This window comes from Chiroxiphia lanceolata, chromosome 7 (assembly GCF_009829145.1).
Source record: "Chiroxiphia lanceolata isolate bChiLan1 chromosome 7, bChiLan1.pri, whole genome shotgun sequence".
NCBI lineage: Eukaryota > Metazoa > Chordata > Aves > Passeriformes > Pipridae > Chiroxiphia > Chiroxiphia lanceolata.
Window position 1 is genome coordinate 17600904 of NC_045643.1, and position 20235 is coordinate 17621138.

General features: G+C 38.6%; 1 protein-coding gene across 1 annotated transcript in view; it reads left to right on the forward strand.

Moving 5' to 3' along the window:
• The window catches only part of CHN1 (chimerin 1), a 99574-nt gene that overhangs the window by 37285 nt on the left and 42054 nt on the right, over positions 1 to 20235 (forward strand). The window contains exon 6 of the mRNA XM_032692752.1: positions 10742 to 11030. Within this exon, the coding sequence (XP_032548643.1) occupies positions 10742 to 11030 (289 nt within the window). The remainder of the gene's footprint in view (positions 1 to 10741; positions 11031 to 20235) is intronic.

A 20235-nucleotide genomic window follows, 5' to 3' on the forward strand; every position in this document is an offset into this window, starting at 1 on the left:
AATTTGAAACAAAAGAGGGTGATTTTTTTCAGAAAACAAATTTCTCAGAATTTGTAACAGAGGTAGAAGTATGTTCTTAAAGAAAAAGAAAATTATAATTTAAATGTCATTTTAAGTGTATAAATTTGACTAAATATTCAGAGCTGTCCTTCAAACAAAATTGATGTTCAGAGCCTAAGAAGGCCTGTAAAATTGTATCAGCTCAGACACCAGATAAAGAGAATAAAGCATAAACACAAATGAGAGCAACAAATCAGCACCCTACTCTATTTAATGCCTGTACTTAATCATGGATGCATTCACCAGTGTTTACTAATTAATTAATCAGAGAATGCCACTGAAAATGCTTTGCAATCCTGAGGGTTAAGGAAAATTAGTAACATAAAAAATTATTGTAGATATATATCTGTGTCCATGCATATCTGCAAGTCTCTGTTACAATAAAAATATATAAAATGCATTGTAATGTTAATTCAATGTTCCAAACAGATTAAAAGAATAAAAATTCCTAATTGACTTCTGGAGCTATTAGGTCTGCTTTTAAATTTTAAATTTAGCAAAAGAGTAGTACATTGCTTAATGTTAGGACCTACAGCAAATGACAGTCACAGTAAGATGTGGTTTGCAGTGTAGCCTTTTGTGGTGGAGATTTTGTTTAATAATTAGGATGAGGATAAAGAGGAAATGGGTAGAGATTGTACTAGTGGGTAGGCGTTGAAGTGTGATGGTACTGCATGTTCTTTTGAGCAGATATCTGCTGTAGCACAGTTAATTGGTTACCATGGTTTCCTTCCTGCAAATTCTATTGTTGTGATACTGAGAACGAATCGAAATAAGGTTCTGCAGCATGATTTAAAAAAAAAGGTAATAATGTGAGCTGTGATTATGAGTCATGTTTTCTTTATGTTTGGGAGTTAGGGCACATTCAAGATTATGTAGCACCAGGAAAGAATTCTTGAGGTGAAATAAATGTCAAAAATTAGTAATCTTTATTTTAGCAGACCAACTGCATGTGTTGTGCAAGAAATTATGAAATTGTGTTAAGGAACTAGCCACTGGCATTTTAAAAGGAGACCTCATTGATGGGCTATTAGAACATAATGCTGCAGATGAACCTTTTAAATTTCAGAGGACAACTGCTTTGGTAGCCGGATGCTGTTTATTTTCAGTGGGCTCTTGTGGGACACGTGTGTAGTGCTGTTCCAGAACGTGCGTTAATTGCTGTGGGATTACTTACGCATGTAGAATTCAACATCTGCAAAAGGCTTCTCGATTTCAGAGGTTAGAACTGTGCATCTGCTCTTGTTGTACAGACTGGGACATGGGAGAGCAATGAGGGAAAGAAGAAATGTTTGAAACTACTTTCTACGTGGTAATAGCTGAGTTACATTTCTTGAATTATGGATGTATCAAAATTTGGTCTAGTTTATCCTAAATCCACAGCTGATCTATAAGTAGTCAGAAGGAGCTCAGCAAAACAGTAGCTAACTGCATCCCTTCACTTTACCATGGTAACAGTATTCTGACATCATGCTAATTGGTAGGAAAAATATTATAAAGACCATTTTAAAGACTAAACTTTGCATATCTTTCTGTGTATTTTTTTTACCTGATTTGCAAATGCAGTGATTGGCAGTAGCAAGGGCTGAATTCAGTTTCTAGAAACCTTTCTAAAATATTCACACAATATTCCTTGGTTGCTAGATGAAAAACCCAGGGGAAAATGCACTGATAAATTTTGGAGCTTGCTTTTCTGCTCTCACGTAAAACAATTGGCCCTCTGTTTAAATGATCTTACATGTAAAAAGTTTCTTTCCCTATATAAAATTTCACACTAAATAATATACTCTGTTAGTTTGTCAATAACAAGGTTCAGCTACCAGTAAACAGCATAGGTGTCCAGCATGTCATCTGCCTTATGTAAGTGCACCTGGGCCCTACCAGGATGGCTTCACTTAAGTATTTATAATAATAATAAATAGCTACTAACTTTAATGAGTAATTAACTGGTTACCTAGGTCCTCCCACAGATTAGAATGCTTTTTTCCTTATGGTTCACGTCTTCTTGCTGTGTTCCTGTTCTCCTTCCCTCCTCTTCCCATCTGTTGTTGTTGTCAGCTCTGTTTTCTTTTGGCTAGAGTGTCTAATTTATCTTTGGCAATTCAGTTTGCTGCGGTCTTTCTCCTGCTTGTGTAAGTTCAGCACTTCTCAGAGGAATATTCTCTGCTTCGGTGGTGTTGTGAACTTTTTTGGTAGAACTTGTCCAAGACGTGTCTGGGCTCAGTGCACATAGCTCATGTTCATTTTATGCCGTGTCCTTCGCCCTGACTGTAGCTCCTTCTACACCACTAAGATCTGGTGTAATCTGTTGCACAGTGGAGGTATTGGGCTTGTGGTGAGGTACTGCGGTGGAGCTCAGAAGATCTGGGCTCACTTCTTGGCTTCACATATGACTTGGTTTGGGGCTATTAAGTTTTGCATGCCTCATTTCTCCATCAGAGAGGGTATTTTCTCTCCCCTATTGTCTCGCATGCCTGTTCAGGACAAAAGTCTGGGTTCTCTTAAAAATGGGCCAGATAGACTGAAAGTAGCCCATGTCTCAGACTACCCCCAGTCACAGTTCCTGAGCAGGAATCTCTGTTGTATTGTGCTATTTTTATGGTGTATAATGTCTGCTGAGTTTGAAGCTTCTAGGCACTGTTGGAGTTGAAATAGTAATAAGGTAAACTGTAGTACAACCAGTTGATAGTTAAATTGTGTATACAAGTACATGGCATAGATTGCTCTCTCCTCCCCATCAAAAGCATGCACATCGTTTCTGTCTCTTGCAGGTTCTACTGGAATGCCCCTTTTTCTCTACTGCCTTTAGTCCTTTTGATTGGCCTCTTCTTTTGTATGTTTTTGGAATACATATTTAGAAATTTTTGTATTTGGAGAAACACCTTGATTCCTGTGCTTCATTAATAAGCAAAAAAGTCCTTCAGCTCTAGATACTATGGATGCTTTATAAACATGTTTTCAAGACAACACACAATAGCCTTCTATTGTTGTTTAATCTCATAATTGTTTTCATCAAAACATCTATGAATTATTCAAACCTTAAAACAACTGACAGTAATAAATGTTATCTGGCCCAGTTTTCCTCTTCCTTCTCTCTCCTTTATGCTTAGTGTAGCTCAGCTGATGTAAGTATGGTTCCTTCTGATTTGATAGGTGCTAGGAAGAGAATCAGGCTAATTTTTTTCTTTTGTATCTTGAGATGAGTAAATGAACTCTAACAGTTTCAGTAATAAATTGACATCTGCCCTAGCTATTGCTTGCATTTGCCTGAAGGAAGAAATTGTATTCTAGAAAACAGAATATAATAGTAAAAAACCTACCAGTCCTCACTGATGAACTGTTAGTAGCCCCAAAAATTCTAACAGTGTGTGTTATATATGCAGGAACTATTTCATTTTACATTATTATGCTTGTTTATTGTTAAGGAATGAAGCCTTGAGGAAAAAGCATTTTAGAGAGCAGGATGGGTATATTGGTGAATCTCACTGTTTGCAAAAATATAATGAATGAATACCAGAAGATCAGAGATAGAATACATTGAGAAAACAAGCTAAGTGAGTAGCAAATGCTGTAATAGCTTTAAGTAAGTAAACCTGCACTATAAGGTTGAAATTAACAGTGGCTTAAGGCAAATCTGATTTGACAAAATCTCTCTGGGACAGAAATCTTACTGTAGTTATTTTTAATCGTAGGGATTTTTTTTTTTTGAGACCTTAAACCACCTGCCATGTACATTAAAAAAAACCAAATCAAAGAACAGGAACAACAACAGAAACAATGTTTCTCCACTCTGCTCTCAAAAAACTCTTTTTGCACTTGCAAAACTATTTTATGATAAGGACATTTCTTTGAGTTTTGGTTGATGCCTTCCACTCAGGTTTCCTTGCTATACTGAATTAAAATATGCATATTGTTTTAGGAAGATAAATTAAGAGAAAGTTGCTCTTAGTGTGAGAAGGTCTATAGAAGCAAAACAGAAATATGACAGTCATGAGTAACTTCTAAACTAAGAGAGGGAAAATTTTAAGTATATATAAAAAAAGAAATTTTTTATGATGAGGTTGGTGAAACACTGGAACAGATTGCCCAGAGAGGTGATAAGATGCCCCATCCCTGGAAATGTTCATTGGACAGTGCTCTGAGCATCCTGGTCTAGGTTAAGATGTCACTGCTTATTATGGGGGTATTGGACTAGATGACCTTTAAAGGTCCAACCCAAACCATTCTGTGTCTCTATGAACTTAAGCACTTGTAAGAAAAGCTGCTCTAAATGAAATAATAAATACGAACATGTTTGAGCATTATACTGTGGCAGTTCTCTCTCCATAGTACTCAGTTGCAGTGGAATTTCTGTTGCATTTCCAATGTTGTTCTACTTCTAAATATACCAGAAAAACAGTATCATATATGATCTAAAATGAAAACTTTATACATAGAGTAAAATTTGCATGCACATTTTGAAGTTCGCTGAGCAGACACTGGTGAGGGCTGATACCTTAATTTAGAAGAACTGAAACACAGTTCTATTTTAAAGTAATATGAAAGCTCTTAGTAGCATAAAGTCACACTGTAAAATTAACTCTTGAATAACATTTCTTAAAAAATTTTGGTAAAGACCTGTAAGTATTTACTTAATATGAAACTGTGAAAGTTTACTAACGTTCCTGCTAGTAACATTTCGTGAAGGTATTTATTCCAGATAAATTGGCGTAGGTTTCCAAATATTTTCAATTAAAGAGAAGATATCAGGCTTTTAATATGTTCCCACGTGTATGTAGAATTCAAATGTGTCTCAACCTCTAACCACAGTGAGTCTTTTTGCAGGAAGTATAGAACTTTCATCAGGTAGAAAAGGCAGTAAAACATTGCCCAAAACATTGGTATGGATTCTGATACAATCATCAAATCAATCCCAGCAACTTGTATCAAGTTTAAATGGAATAGGGCATGTAAGCACAGTACTAAGGAGAGATAATGCATCTGTTCAAAGCAAACAGATTCTTTTCAAATGTTTATCACTGATCAAGAACAGTAACAGTTATCTTAAGTATTAAGTGATCTGACTGCATATTAATAACATACATACTCCTTGATCAGCTGACATTTCTTCAGAGTTTGATATGGTGAAAATCAGCTGTTAATAGTAAAATAAGACATTGAGACAAAAGAATACATTTCTTATTTTGTTAGATTTTTTTGTGAAACACTCCATTACAGCTACCAAGGGCTGATAACACTTTGTCTTCCTTGTTTTCAGCAGCTGTCTCCTACTGCCAATGCCCTAGAGCAGTTGGTTTGTCCCTGACAGTGCTTATGATCCACAGGGAAGTGCCATTGCTCTGGTCCTCACTGCCTGGTGTTTGCAGCACACTATTTGCACAGTATTGTTTTCCCACTTGGACAAGCAAGTCTGGGCAGAGATGCAGGTAAAAGTCTCTGAATTGAGAGAGACTGCTGGGAAGCTGTTGTCAGTGGTACAGCACAAGCTCTAAATTTTTTTATTTGATCCCAGTTAGAGGGAGCTGAGGATTCTGTCTGCATTGGCATGGGATAGACACATTGCAGTTCCAGATCTGGAATTTGTTTGCTGTTCTGAAGGATGCCATACATTTTCCATGCTGAACTAAAGTATCATGCATTGAGCTAGTGCATGGGTCTTACCAGGCTTTCGGGATAAGTTTATACTTTATTCGTGTTCATAAGCAACAGTCAGACAACCAGTGCCGCCCTTCCAAATGGCACTGGAAAACTATCCCTAATGACTGTACTCTGCCACCCTTCCCAGCCATATCAGACAGTGAGGATTTTTTGTCCCCGCTTGTATAAAATGCACCTTTACTTTCAATCCCTAATGCATTCGATTTCATTTATACATATTGTGTTCTTGTAAAATACTGCTAAGGTTTTGAAAACTATGTTATTTGTCAGGCAGTGTATTAGGGGAGGGTTCGGATCATACTGAAATCTGAAACCATGACACCACTGAAAGCTCAACAAAACTGGTATGTATTACCAAGAGGTGGCCAACAAAATGAATAAACCCAAAAGAGAGGAAGGAGGAGAGAGATAAGCCTTCAGTATGACCTCCTCAGTCACCCAGCTGTTGCATATAAAGCTGTCTTACCGTCCCAGAATGCCTATAGTTACCCATAGCAGGAGCTGCATTCCTGGAGAGAGTAGGCTCACACATTGGCAGGCGTCCCCACCAAAAGGCAACGTTGTCCTTGATGTGAAGCTTGCTACCCTCCAAAAAAGAGCTATCTGCTTTTATACAGTTAACTGATTAGGTCTGCCTAGGCAGGTGTGGCCAGCACCACCCCACCAGAGGTTCTCAGTCCCACCCCCTTGGTTATGCAAGTGCATCCCTTCAGTGCATGCGTGTGTACTTTGGAATTTCCCTTCCACATGCGCAGCATGCTTTGGAGGTCTGTTCTAATTGAGTCTCGGGGCATTACTTCATCAACTCCTCTTCAGTTTCTCCTTCAAATGTCCTTGACAGATGATGAGCCAGTCACAGAACACCAATTAAAACAGTTTATACAAGAAGCTCTCTCTCTAAGGAGGAAGTACCTGTTTATCAGTACTTGTTTTCTCATAACTTGGCAGGGAAAGAACAAAACTTTTACAGGTGGCTGGGCCACACACAGACCAAAAGTATCAGCGTGATTAACCCCTGATACAGGCAGGTACTCTGGAAAGTTGGCAAGTTCCACAATTCCTCATTCCTGGCCATCCTCAGAAATGTTGTTGCCAATAAATAATTAAATAAAATTTAAAAAGGAGCTACTCTCAGGAGTTGGAGACCTTCAGTGATAACTGTGTAGAGGTGTTGGCTGCATGCAAGGCTTAGTTTGTTTGACAAGGAAATGGGCCAGAAGAGGATCTGTGGAATAATTTGTTTTCATTTCCAAGAACACAGCATGATTAGGAGACATTCCTGATTGCAATATTGCTTATATTCCTGTGGCTTTTTATGGAGTGTCAAGTCTCTGGTCATAAGTGTTGGTTGAGAGTTTTCTGAAGTTAGAACTGAAATTCTGGCACCTGATTTTAAGTAAGACTTCTGCCTTCTGGCCACAAAGCACATTAAGACACTCCTTCTCCAAGGGAAGATTAAGTCCAAGTGACCTTTAGGCTCAGACTTACATTTCCCAGTTCAGTGTATGAAGTTGCTTGAAACTAAGGAGGACACGAGTAGTCCTGAGGGGCATTAACTCTGTGGTGTGGTTGCAGCTACATATTCTAAATAATGCCTTTGTCTAGAAAGTCTTCTCATCATAAAATAGCCCGTGAAAGTGGTGAATAGCTACTGTACAATTCTGTATGTGGACTGAAAAATCCATCTTCTCAGATGGTAAGAAAGTATGTACGGGCTCTCGGTCCTTTGCTTCTTCCTTTTGTTTCTTCAGTGAATGGTACATCCAGGGTAGGTGGTTTATTCTGTTCTCTCATGGTATGATACCTAATTCAGCTCCTCGGTCCTTCATTACTGGCCGCATTTGCTCTGCCGTTTAATACATTTTCCCACGTTGTTATCCACTCTGCCCCATTGGCAACCAAAGGAACTAGACAAAGTGATTGCTTTTCAGACAACTTGGAATAAAAAAAGTCTTTTATCTGTAGTCCTGCTGCTTGCAATCAAATGCACAGTGGACACAATGGGACTGTTTGACATGTCAGAGGCCTTTTTCTTTTTCTTGGAAAAACATCTAATGCTCCCCTCTTTAAACCAAAAGAAAACATACTTTATCTGTGTCCTGCTTTCTACTTCTTAAACAAAAGCCAGCTGGTACTAGTGCTTGTCTCTAGGAAGAGACCATCAGGAAGTTGAAATATCAAATCTTGATTCTGCTTAGTTGCCACGGTGATGTATAATTAACAAGACTTCAGGAATGTTATAGGAAGTAAACATAAGAAAATAGTCTTGGTAATGGAAAAATTTAAACCATAGTTTTAAGTAAGACTGAAGGGACTGAAGATTAAATTTTAATTAATAATTTTCAATTGAACATGTATATTTGTTTTTATATTGTAATTTAATCAAAACAGTGTCTTTGTGTGGTCAGGAAAAAATTTAAATTAATTTGAAAGAAAACAGGATTCTGAGACACACTATTGACGATACAGTTTTTGTAGGAGATTGGTGCTTCATTGACTGGTGGGGATTTTGGGGGGTTTATCTCCTTGCTACTAATAGGATTCTATTTGAAAAACAGTGTGTTTCTCCACAATGTATCCAATAAGAAAATAATAGAGTAAAAAATTTGGTTTGGAACAAATGGGAAAATAGATAAAGGCAAACAATTCATCTCTTGGAAATCCTATTCCTTATGGTATCTCTCGAAGACACACTTTATGTGCAGCAGTCTGAATAGATGTAGAGCATAGTGGCTGCTCAGTAAAACATACCTGGGGTAGGAGTGCGTGCCTTCTGACCCTGATGGAAAGAGGACTAACCCTCTAAGAACTTATATTTGTTCTCTGTATTTGGTCGTCTTGTTCTTCAGAACTAGTTTTAGACTTCAAGGGGTGTTGCTAAAGTAAAGGCACCACGCACACTTAGTAATAGGCCCTGAGATGTTTTTCTGTGCCTTATCTTCTCTTGATGAGATTAGTGTCATACTTTTTCTTCTAGAAAGCTGAGAGCAGAAAATGACCTTCAGCTTGTTTAAAACTCCGCTCTAAGTACTGTCAGAGCAGATGTTACTGATTAGAGCAGCAGTTCACCTGCATCTCTTAATAAAAGTTATTCTAATGTATATTGTCATTTAAGGCCCATTATTCTTCACCTTCAAACTTATTGGTCTCCGATGAAGTTTAACATCAAGGTGCTTGTATGTGCTCAATGTGCATTATTCCCACTGACTTGAGCAGATGACAGTGAAGGTTGCTCATTTTGGCACTGCAAAGTGCTGAGCACTCTTGGCTCATGTTGACTTCTCTGACAGTCAAGGGTATACAAGGAGGATGTCTTGTGGTCAAAGCTTGTTTGCCACACACTCTGTTGAGTATAAAGATGCCCTGAAGAGTGAGTCTGAACACGTCTACCCCTTCTGCTGTAACTTACAACATTATCTTTCTGCTTTCTAAATTACTTGTATTCACTCAGAACTGCATCTTGTGATGAAATTAGGATCAAGTAAAAATTTGTTTCTTTCTGTCATTTTGTAATTTCTTGCATTTCAGCTTGATTCAATGAACTTCTAGTTTGTGTGGCATAAAAATGTGCATGGAAGTAACTATTAATTTGCAGTGAAATGCCCACATAGTTCCTACACATCGTATTCTCTTTCCTTACTGAGCAGGATGCAGATTCCTGAGGGCCCCCTCACATTTGAGTTTTATGTAGAAATAACAGCTTCTGAAATTGCTGTCACTGTCAGACTATTGATAGGGGGGATGGGAAGATTTGGCATTTTGATTTAGAACACAGAAAAAAATGCAGATCGCAGAACCATGTATTTTTGCCCATATTTTCAAGAAGAGTGCAATATTTTACCTGAGGCAAGGTCTAAAATTAATTATACTTTCTGCTGTTTGGCAAGGCCCCACTGAGAAGAGGAGCCACTTCAGCAAAGTACCAGTGTTTACTGTGTTTCTTAACATCTCCTGTGAAGCATTTGATTGTAAAGTGAAAGCAATCCATCCTTTCAAATTTAGTTTTTCGTAGTTATTTGGCAGATCTGACCTTGTAAGGGGGTCCAGTACCCTTGACCAAGGGTACTGACTGACCAAGGAACAGCATTGGAGTGAGCTGTGAAAGTGGCTTCTTGCCTCCATCTGCTCCTCAGGAAGTGTGTTGGTTCTTGCCAAGTGCAAACACTAGTGTGTTTTCACGTGTTTAGACTGCTTAGAGGCAGTAAATTGCTGCAGATTCTATGTACAGTTTGTGAAAATATGCTACCGTTCAGGTAAAATTTGCGTTCTTATGGTTGCTAAGAGCCTGTATCTAAATCCTATTCCACCCTGATGCAGAATGGCCAGTGTTGGATAGCTTTCATGTTATATATCCTGTATATTTCAGAGATTTGCTTGAAGCTTGGGACTTACTAAGCATAACACAGAAGGACTTTTGTACAAAGCTTGAAGGGTTAGTCCTGGGCCTTTGGCCAGGAATAAAGAATGCTTGCCCTTGTGCCATTTTGTCCTGTGCTGCTCCAGTTCTGGCAGCAGTTCTACTTCAGTGTAATTGTTGGCACTGAAGCTCAGCTGAACCCTGAATGGCCTCTTCCTGCAAGCAAGCAGGGGCGCAGAGGTCTGAGACAGCATCAAAACTCCATATTGATCAACTGTAATAGAGGACTCTATTATGAGAACTCTTCATATCAGAGCCAAGCGAATTGACTATGGTGATGTAGTAGTAATGTACTAAAAAAAACCATAAAGAGTGTGAAGTAATTTTTCACTTTTTCCATGGGATAATGGAGAGGCTAAAAGAAAAAAAGAACAAACAGCTCCTTCTGGGACACTCACTGTTTTGGCTATCTATCTGCAGTTGTTGTTGATTTCTCCTTCCTATGTGTGCTAGGTAGTGGTTCTCCACTCGGCTGGACCAGACACAGAGCGTAGTCACAGCTTTAAGTGATAAAGTGTTTTTAATTGTTTGCAAAGGCTTGCTTACTCTTATTTATTCTGCTTACTGTTCTTTAAAAAAAAACACTTTCCCATTTCATTGAGGCAGATTTGGAAGTCAAACCAGAAACTTCAGACTCTACTACGATGGAAAGCACTTTGTTGGGGAGAAACGTTTTGAGTCCATCCATGACCTGGTGACAGATGGATTGATTACTCTTTATATTGAAACGAAGGCAGCTGAATACATTTCCAAGATGACAATAAATCCAATTTATGAACACATAGGATATACAACTTTAAACAGAGAGCCAGCACACAAAAAGCATATGCCAACCCTGAGAGATGAACATGATGGCAAAGAGTCTACAGGAGAGGATGAGGTAGCAGAAAAGAGGGTAAGCAATTGTTAACCCACACTTTTTTTTCTGTTAGACTTCTTACTTTTAACCTTCTCACTCTACTGTAAAGTACTAAAAGTATCTGCAGATATTTAGTCTACATATTAATTTCCAGTGTTACATTAATAATAATATTTAAACTGGTTATAGAATTTTATAGTGGTAATTTTTGCATATTGAAAATCTTCATGATTTGGCAGTTAGTTATTTGTCCTTCTGAGATTCCTTTCTTCGGGTATGTTTACAGTTATAGATATTACCATTAAGCCATTCCTTTATTTCAAATGGGCAAACAGTATTTAATCTTTAAATTGTTTACAGTATATAAGTCAACTACTTTTTGGTCAAAAATTTTATTTTCATATTCAGCATTCCCCAAACAAACGCATTCCATAATCTATTCAGCAGTCTGCATACAATGACAGTGAAGTTGTCCACATTATAAATAAGACTGTTCATTAAGTTGATAAAATGTTAAAACATTTCACTTGACTAGGTTCAGCCTATCAGAAGCTGACAGAGCTATTTTTGGCCTCAGCCAGACTTACGAAGAAGGATTGCTCTCTTCAGAGAGTTGCACTATCAGCTGAGAAGTAATTGCATCCTGGATTATAAAAAAAAAAGAACAAGAAAGAAATCTTAGAACCAGTGAACATAAAAATATTAAAGGAGGTAGGGAAGGTAATGGGCAGACAGAGCAGTTGCCTAAAATCTAATTTATGTTTCAGTGACTAAAGTTAAAAAGAAAACATAATGTAAATTCCATTGTGTTAAATTAAATACTTTGTTTATTGAAAATCTGACATATGAAAGTCTTTTTAAAAGTTATTTTTACACATGTGTAGTTGTTAATGCATGTATAATAGTCTCATATGTTCCCCTATTTCACAAACTTCAGAATGACATTAGGAGTATCTAACATAGTGCTTAGAAAAAATGCTAACCTTAGCTGGGATCCTGTCTTTCCAATCAGAAATATGTCTGTGATTTTAGGTTTTTTTGAGGTAGAGGAAAGATCTGACTGACAACTTCCAACCTGCATGACTATTACAGTGAAACTAAACTCTGTAGAGAGTACACAGAGAGAGGAAGCTCATAGCTTTGGTCCTTGAAGTCCTTCTTCATCAGAATCTATCATTCTGCTCTGAATTTGCTGAGAGATGAAGCACCTAACTTAGCTTAAAGTATGAATCTTCACCGTTATCAGATCATTTTGACAAAAGAAATACTGATGGGGATATTGAAGCTACCTGGCCATGTTAAATATCCAATTTCTTGCCTGTTGGGTACCAGTAGCAGAGGAGTGAGTTATCACTTACAGTGCCTGACAGCTGCTGCTTTCAGCATGCTGTTTCAAAAGGATTTTTTTTTGCATATTATCATAGACGGTTTATTATAATGCAAAACCTGGGTAAAAATCTTCTGTAAGACTTCTGGAAGTCACTGCTTTGGGTTTCTTTGGTAAAATTAACTCTTCCTGCGTTTAGAAACTTTCAAGTGACAACTGAACTCTGTTCTCTTACAACGTTTTTTAAATTGATGAAAAAGTGTTCATAGTAAAGGAATTTCAATGATTAGTATTGAAGAATGCTGGTTTTTCCATAGATTACGTTGTGTTATGTCACTCACCAACAAGGTTATACATACTGTTTTGAAATATTTTTAATTAAATAGCTCAAGGACTATTGAATATTTCTCAAATATTGAAATTTTAGGTAAAAACATTCAGACAGGTGAGTCGTGTAATCACAACATCACACCCTCTTTGTCTGAAACTTAAAAGCAACTAAAGGGGCTTCATCCACAACATAGTTCAACAGCAGTGGTGTTTTCTGTCCTGAAGCAGAGCTTTTGAGCCTTTTCTTTTTGTCATGGAACCACGTTGATATGAACACACTGAGGCATACAGACATCACAGTATAGTTAATTGTGGAGATTTCAATTTACTTTCTGAGTCATTATCCAGTTGAGATTGCTACCCATGGCTGCATGGGAAAGGTACAGTGTGATCTTTCTCACCATGGAGTGGCACAGAGGTGATGTCTGTGCTGCCTTTGCAGCTCTTAGGGTTTTGGTGGAAAATGACACATTGTCCTTTCACCCTGCAAATCTCCAAGGAGAGTAAGGCCTTCAACCTCATGACCAACACCTGATCCCAGAAGCAATCTCAGCAGTTGGAACAAGCAGACATTTATAAATTGGTCAAGTGGTTTTTCTTTCTTTTTGATGGGAGGAATGGCAGAGTGATTCCTATCTCTATAAAGAGAATATCATTGAATCTCAATGAATACAAAGAAAAATGTTCAGAGTACAACAAAAAAAACTCATTGTCTTTTGATCCAAACAGCAAGATCTGTGTGCCCATTAGCCCCATGGTGAGGATGAAAATTCTGAAGGGTGTACAGTATTTGACAATTAACAAATCTTTATCAGTTCTATACTGTAGTTGCACAGCTTCTCCCTACACAGTATGTCTCCTCCTCTGTAAGGAGAGAAAGAAGCCTGAGTCTTTAACACTGATGGTACTGAGCCTAAATACGTTCCCAGATTTGCCGAGGCTGTTCAGATACAAATCTAAACTTTGTGACTGTTGCCCAATCATTTGTGGGTGGTGTATGAAATATAAGCCCTTCTGAAGAAGGAGAGACACAAAGACACAGTCACAGCCTAGGGAACAGCTGGTGGGAATGGAGTTTCCCTTTCTGCCATGGAAACTGGGCAGCTAGAGAACATACCCCAAGCTTGAGAATGAAATATTAAAGAACACTCACCTAGTCTTCAATCTGGGGGGGGCAGTAGCAGGGAATGCCTCATATTAGTGTTAGATGCCTCCCAGCATGCACTGGAAATACTTTATTTGGTCCCCACTCTTTTCTGCAATTAACATATTGTAGAAGAATTCAGCATGTGTTTTGAGTGACACTTTTCATATGCAATACCTGAGCCTTAGTAAAGGGGAAAGATTTAAAGACCATAGGAGATGAAAAGACAAAAACTATGCAATCATTAGATAAGGATGGTAGGACACAAATGGCAATTCTCCTGAGTCCTGCAAGAGACCATATTGTGGTGTGATTTAAGATGCAGTTTTTAATAGGAAAAGCACAAGAATATAATCCACTGCACAGCATGTACTTCACTGATTATGAGAAGGAATATGACTGCGCACCATATACAGGTATATATTAAAAATTAAAATTCCTGGTTAATGATTTAATGCTTTTCATAACCTATGAAGAAATTGATAAATAGTGAGAGATAACTGGAGGAGTGGAGATTAAAAACAGGAGTACTTGTCATGCTTGAGTGCCCCGAATAGACATGTTAGCTGCTGGGCTAAAAAGGTAATGCTGGTTCCCAAAACAGTCTGCAGATTGTTTAGAACTCAATTGTGGAGCCTTCATGGTCTATGTGTTAAGAGAGGGCTAAGACTAATTTGAAGGAGGGCTTCCCATGTGGATTCAATCTGTGTGGCCTAGTGTGGAAGTGAAAATAATACCAAGTATCATAAGATTTAGTATTCCTCCTGTGCCTTGAATGCTGATGGATCTCTGAACATTCTCCACACTCAAATGTAATTATGACCTTAGAGCAGATGACTTAATTCAGTTAAATACCTTATAAAAATGGTAACTCTCAGAAATTAGTAAACATCTAGATACGTATATCAAAGTCCTTCTTTAAAGCCCTGCAAAACATGTTTTGGGGTTTTTTTTATTTTGACATGCTTTTTTTTTTCTTTATATTAGTGTAAGAAGTTGTATGAATGATTGATTCAAGATTTAATATTTGTTATGAGAAAATGAAATTATTAGTTATGAGTTATCCTGTATTTCAGAATGAAATGCTGAGGTTAATATTAGGATAGCAACTGAACCACATTTATTCATGTTTACTTTGGTGATGTGTGCTATTTCTTCATGAAACTTCAGTGGTTACAAACCAATTAAAGACCCCTTTTAGACTGTACTACACTCAATTCAATTCCGATAGATGGAAGGAATTGAGAGAAGGTTTGTAGCACCAGTCACCCAACAAAGGCAATCTTCTGTTTTCAGTTACCTTAGTGGTGATACCATTTTTTCCTCCATAGTAATGAAGGCTAATTTTCCACAGCCCCATGCAAAGAAATCTGGAAATGTAAATCTGTATCATTTTACTAGAAAACATGCTTTTACATCTGCCTCCAAAAATAATCCAGATTACAAAGTTAAATGCAACCTCTCTGTACATTCCCAGTGGATTCAGAATAGACTCCACATGAAAAGTCAAGGATCATGCTTATGGGTGTTTGCCGAGGGAGCAGTCTCGCTTTCCAACGTTGAACTGACACTGATACTTTTGTTAATGACACTACTACTTTTTTACTTTTGCTGTCAGTCAGGTCCATTGGTAAGATCTCCTTAAACCTTTCCTTCACCAAGGTTTTTTATTTTATCTTCAGTGAAAGGACATGAGAAACTGTAGCTGAGGAAGTTACAGCAGGCTGTCATAGAAGCACAGGCACCCTTATTAAGGTCTGTGATGGAGGAAGACAGCTTTGTACAGCACTGTTTGGTGCCCAGGAATGCCAATTCTGGAACTGATAGGAGCTAAAAAGAAGATGTGGTCATAATAATCAGGGAGGAAAGTGTGGCTTGAGACTTGAAGCAATCTTCATGCTGGAAATTGTTTGAAATATTTCCATTTACTTGAATTAAGAGAAAGATGGGCATATAATGTATACAACATCTAAATGAGCCATAGCTATAACAAAGGTAGTGATGAAGCAATAATGTTCAGGAAGGATATTGAGGTGCTGGAGCAGGTCCAGAGAAGAGCAACGAGGCTGGTGAAGGGACTCAAGCACAAGTCCTATGAGGAGAGGCTGAGGGAGCCAAGGTTGTTTATCCTGGAGAGGAGGAGGCTCAGGGAGACCTCATCACTCTCTACAACTACCTGAGAGGAGGTTGTAGCCAGGTGGGCGTTGGTCTCTTCTCCCAGGCAACCAGCAGTAGGACAAGAGGGCGCGATCTTGAACTGTGCCAGGGGAGGTTTAGGTTGGACATTAGGAAGAAATTTTTTACAGGGAGGGTAATCAGGCATTGGAATGGGCTGCCCAAGGAAGTGGTGGATTCTCTGTCCCTGGAGGTTTTTAAGATGAAACTGGATGTGGCACTTAGTGCCATGGTCTAGTAACAGCAGTGGTAGTGGATCAAGGGTTGGACTTGATGATCTCGGAGGTCTTTTCCAACCCGGCTGATTCTATGAAAAGTACAACTAAGAAATGTTTACCTTAAAGTACGTTTAAAAGATGCAGGAGACTGAGGAGTGAAGAATCCCATGGGTTAACTTGAGGAGATTGTCAACTCTTTTCTCACAAATGTTCCTTTCCAGTCCCTGCGCGGGTGTCCATGACAATCACTCTGTAAGTTTAATGTAATTTATAAATAAAACATAACTCTGTGGAAGGCAGAAACTTCTATTTATTTCTTCTGGGTTTAGCCCATCTTTCAGTAGAGACTTCAAAGTACAGACAATTTTGTCAATACGAACAAAATTCTTTGCAGGATGAAAGACAAGCCTACTTTTTAGGTAGCTGCTCCAGCATATCAGCAACATTGTACTCAGAAGAGTTTGCCCCAGCCTCAGTCTTCCTCATCTTTCCTTTCTATGCATTAGCATTTATGGTGGTGGGAAACTAGTGTCACATATGTTTTTATATATGGCACATGCAGTTCAAGCTAAGACTGCAAATGGTTACAATGCCTTTTTATAGGCATATATGTCTTTAACTTAATCCTATATTTATTAATACCCAAGAAAGGAGAGTTAAGTGCATGTGTTGCCCAGCATGCAGACATCAGCACAAAGAAAATTCTTTTCTCCAAACTGCAGGGTGCTTTTTCTACTCATAATCACCAAGAGTAACCTCAGCCATTATTTATGTTCATTATGGCAGTAAAATTGATTCACTGAAAAAGATTATATAAACTGATCTTGTTTTAAGATTCAGAGCTTCCAAATGAAGCATACACTTTGTTAATTTAAATCCTGGGTCAGACACAGAATATCTAGTTTACTCTTATCAGTATCTCATGCTTATAAAGGATAAATTAGCAAGCAAGACTTGTTTTTTAAGGGTCTCTAACTGGACCTGTAGCTCAGCTCCAATGCCAAACACTGTCCCATAGCTTTTCTGTTTTTCTCAGACCAAATTCTTTATTTTCCTCTTGGTGCCAGCTCTGGTTGGTTCTCAGCTGTGCACTGTTAGTTCCTGCAGGTTACTAATGCTATGGAAATGGCATCCCAGCTAATTCCAGTGAGCCTCGCAGGACCTTGTTTGCCTGCCTGCCTGCCTGCCTGCCTCTGGGGGGAAAGAGAGGGGGAGTGTCTATCTGTCTGTACATACCTTCAAAGCACATCGTTGTAATGCTTACACAGTAATGTGGGATTAATGTGCAGTAAAAGTCGTGTGTTTGTGCTGGTAGCCTGATTGCATGTTGCTGATCTAGTATGATGAGGTTCAAAACAAATAAGGCTCCACAAACTTCAGCCACTGAGGAGTGCCTTAGGTCAGGTTGCATTTCAAGCACAAACTGCACCTCCTGTTGCTATGCAACTCCTGTAGAGGTGTTTGCTCCACTGGGTAGGTAAGCACAGTTGAGAATCCTGTTTCAGCCTTTTGTTAATGGGTACAAGTCACTTCTCTGTTTGCTGAGATGACCTTTCAAGTTACTTTCTGCTTTTTCAGCTAAGTGTGGCTCTCATGATCTGGCATGTGGGATGTGTACACAAAGATACAATCTTCAGAAAGTTTGGTGTCTAATTATACTGACACAGGCAGCTGCCATGTGAAATCAGAGGGGGGGTTAGTCTTTCAGACTCACACATCAGACCCTCAGCAAAAACGTGGTGAGTAATTACCCTCAGCATATGCCCTGTGCCTGATTGAGCCTTTCTAAGATGAATAGTGTACATAACTGTTAAAAAGGCTGTAAAGCATTACAGTTGCTGTGCAATTAATTCTGAAGAATAATGCTTGTTACTGATAAAATGAAACTATTAGCAGTGAATAAACTACTCTTTTCCTGTTTCTCCATGTTGTGAGATCAGTCAGTGTGAAGCCCTCACCACAGTTCTTTTCAGAATTTCTAACAGTGGTTTGGATCTGGTTACATTTTTAATGTCCCTCAAAAAGTACTGTATAGCCCTAGCCTCTCTTACATATACTGTCAGAAGTCTCCTTCCTTTTTAACTGGGATAGGCTAGTGCAAGAAGACTCACAGGGAGGGAAGAAATAATCTCCCTTCACTCTGGAATAGCCAAAGATGATAGCTTTCTTTGGGTGCTCTTCAGGGTGAGAGAGTTTCCCATCCTGGTGGATCTTGGTAGATGGGACACAGAAATACAGAGGTCCATCTCAACTCCCAGTGAGCAATGGAGAGCCATCGTGGCTTCAGCCTTAGCACACTGTGGGAGTCTTCTTACCTTCCCTATGGGCCTCGTACGTGAGGTTTCCAAAAAGGCTGCCTAGATGTACAGCGGGGAAGCCCCTTAGACATATATAAGGAAATTATAATTTTCTTTCCCTACTTTTTAAAAAAACCCTGTTGTTACCCTTGACTTTTTATGCCTTCTCGCAACTGAATAATCCATGCAGTGGCCCAAGAAGGGAGAAGGTGGGTCTCTCTCAGAGCTGCCTCTAAAGCAGGTGTGTGGTTCTCATTTATTGCTTATGCAAAGGGCTTTCTGGATGGTGAGGGACTGTGGTGGGTTGCTAGCTGGCAGCTCCCTCGTTTGTTGTTCTCATTCCTTAGCTGTGTGAGTTTTGGGTCTTTTTTTTCTAACTCCTCCTCCCATCTGGCATCTCCTAATTATTTTCTATTACTAATCACTTCTACAGGAAACAGACTGGACTGTTGAATTAAGAGCCCTATAAAAGGATAATTTTGTTATTTACAAGTTTCTTACCTCACTTAGACTTTATAACGTGACACTGTATAGCTGGTGATAATCACCTTGGGCTACGATTGTGTCCAATCTCATAAACTGGGCAGGGTCAGGTCTGGTCAGTAGTAGAACATGAGAGACCCAAGGAAAAGCTGGGGCTGCAGGAAGTGCAGTTGGTTGCACCTTTGGCTGTGAACTAATATCTGATATGTCTTGTGTTTTATGCCTTCTTCAGCAATGTGTAGCCTGTTTAAACCTATACTCAGAGTCTGACTAGCAGGGATTTTCTCTGCTTACCCTTCTCTCTTTTCAGATGAACTCCTTTCTTTCCTTACTGTTTTTTCTGTCTGTGTGTGTATGTGTATAGGTGGGAGTGGGAAAAGCATTTTACATTGGTCACTCTCAACATGCTCACAAGTACAAATCCATGTCATTTGGCTTCTGTACAAAGATGGAAAGGACATGAGTCTGTGGTGGTCTGCTGTGTCGCCCCCCATCCGGTTAGAAAATCCCCTGATAGACAGGTGCATCTGCTCCACTAATAATTGCCCATTCATAAGCGGTTACCAAATCCTTAAGACTCATGAAGAGTGAAATGATTGGTTTAGAAGTGGTAGCAGAAAGAGTAGTAGTTACGGGTGCCTAAATGATGTATTAGACTATAAAAATAAAAAAGAACCACCATTTATGCTTTGCTTAATGCCACAGCTGATCTGTTGTGGCCCTCGTTTCTTTCTTTTTAATCTTTTGCAAGAAAAAATATATTTTCAGCTGAAACTTCTCATGCTTAATTTTAGTCTCTAGCTGAATGTTTTCTGACTTTGAACAAAGTAAGGAGAGCAGTTTTATTACTAACTCAATAAACTACTTGCTCCTATTATTTCAAACCTGTCACACTTGTCATCAGTGAAGACAGCAACTCTTGACAGTTTTGCAAAGTCTTCCTTTGATCGTTAACTTTTAGAACATAAAACTTTTCCATATTTAACCTTTTTTCTGCATAGCATCAGCAGTTAGAAACAGTGTTGCTTTTGGCGTTTACAGTTCCTACAGTCCTAATGTTTAAGCAAGGTAAGAATTGCCACGCTGAAAGATCTGGTTCTCAGTTGATGAACAGTTCTTGCTCTGATCTTCATCATCTTAGTATTGATATTCCTCCATACAACTTCCAAGATAATTACAGGATAATGTGTTTCTAATAGTGAAGTTCATATTATAATGCACTTTGATTATATTGCTGTTCAGTGGGGATTATTACTGCATTTTCTTA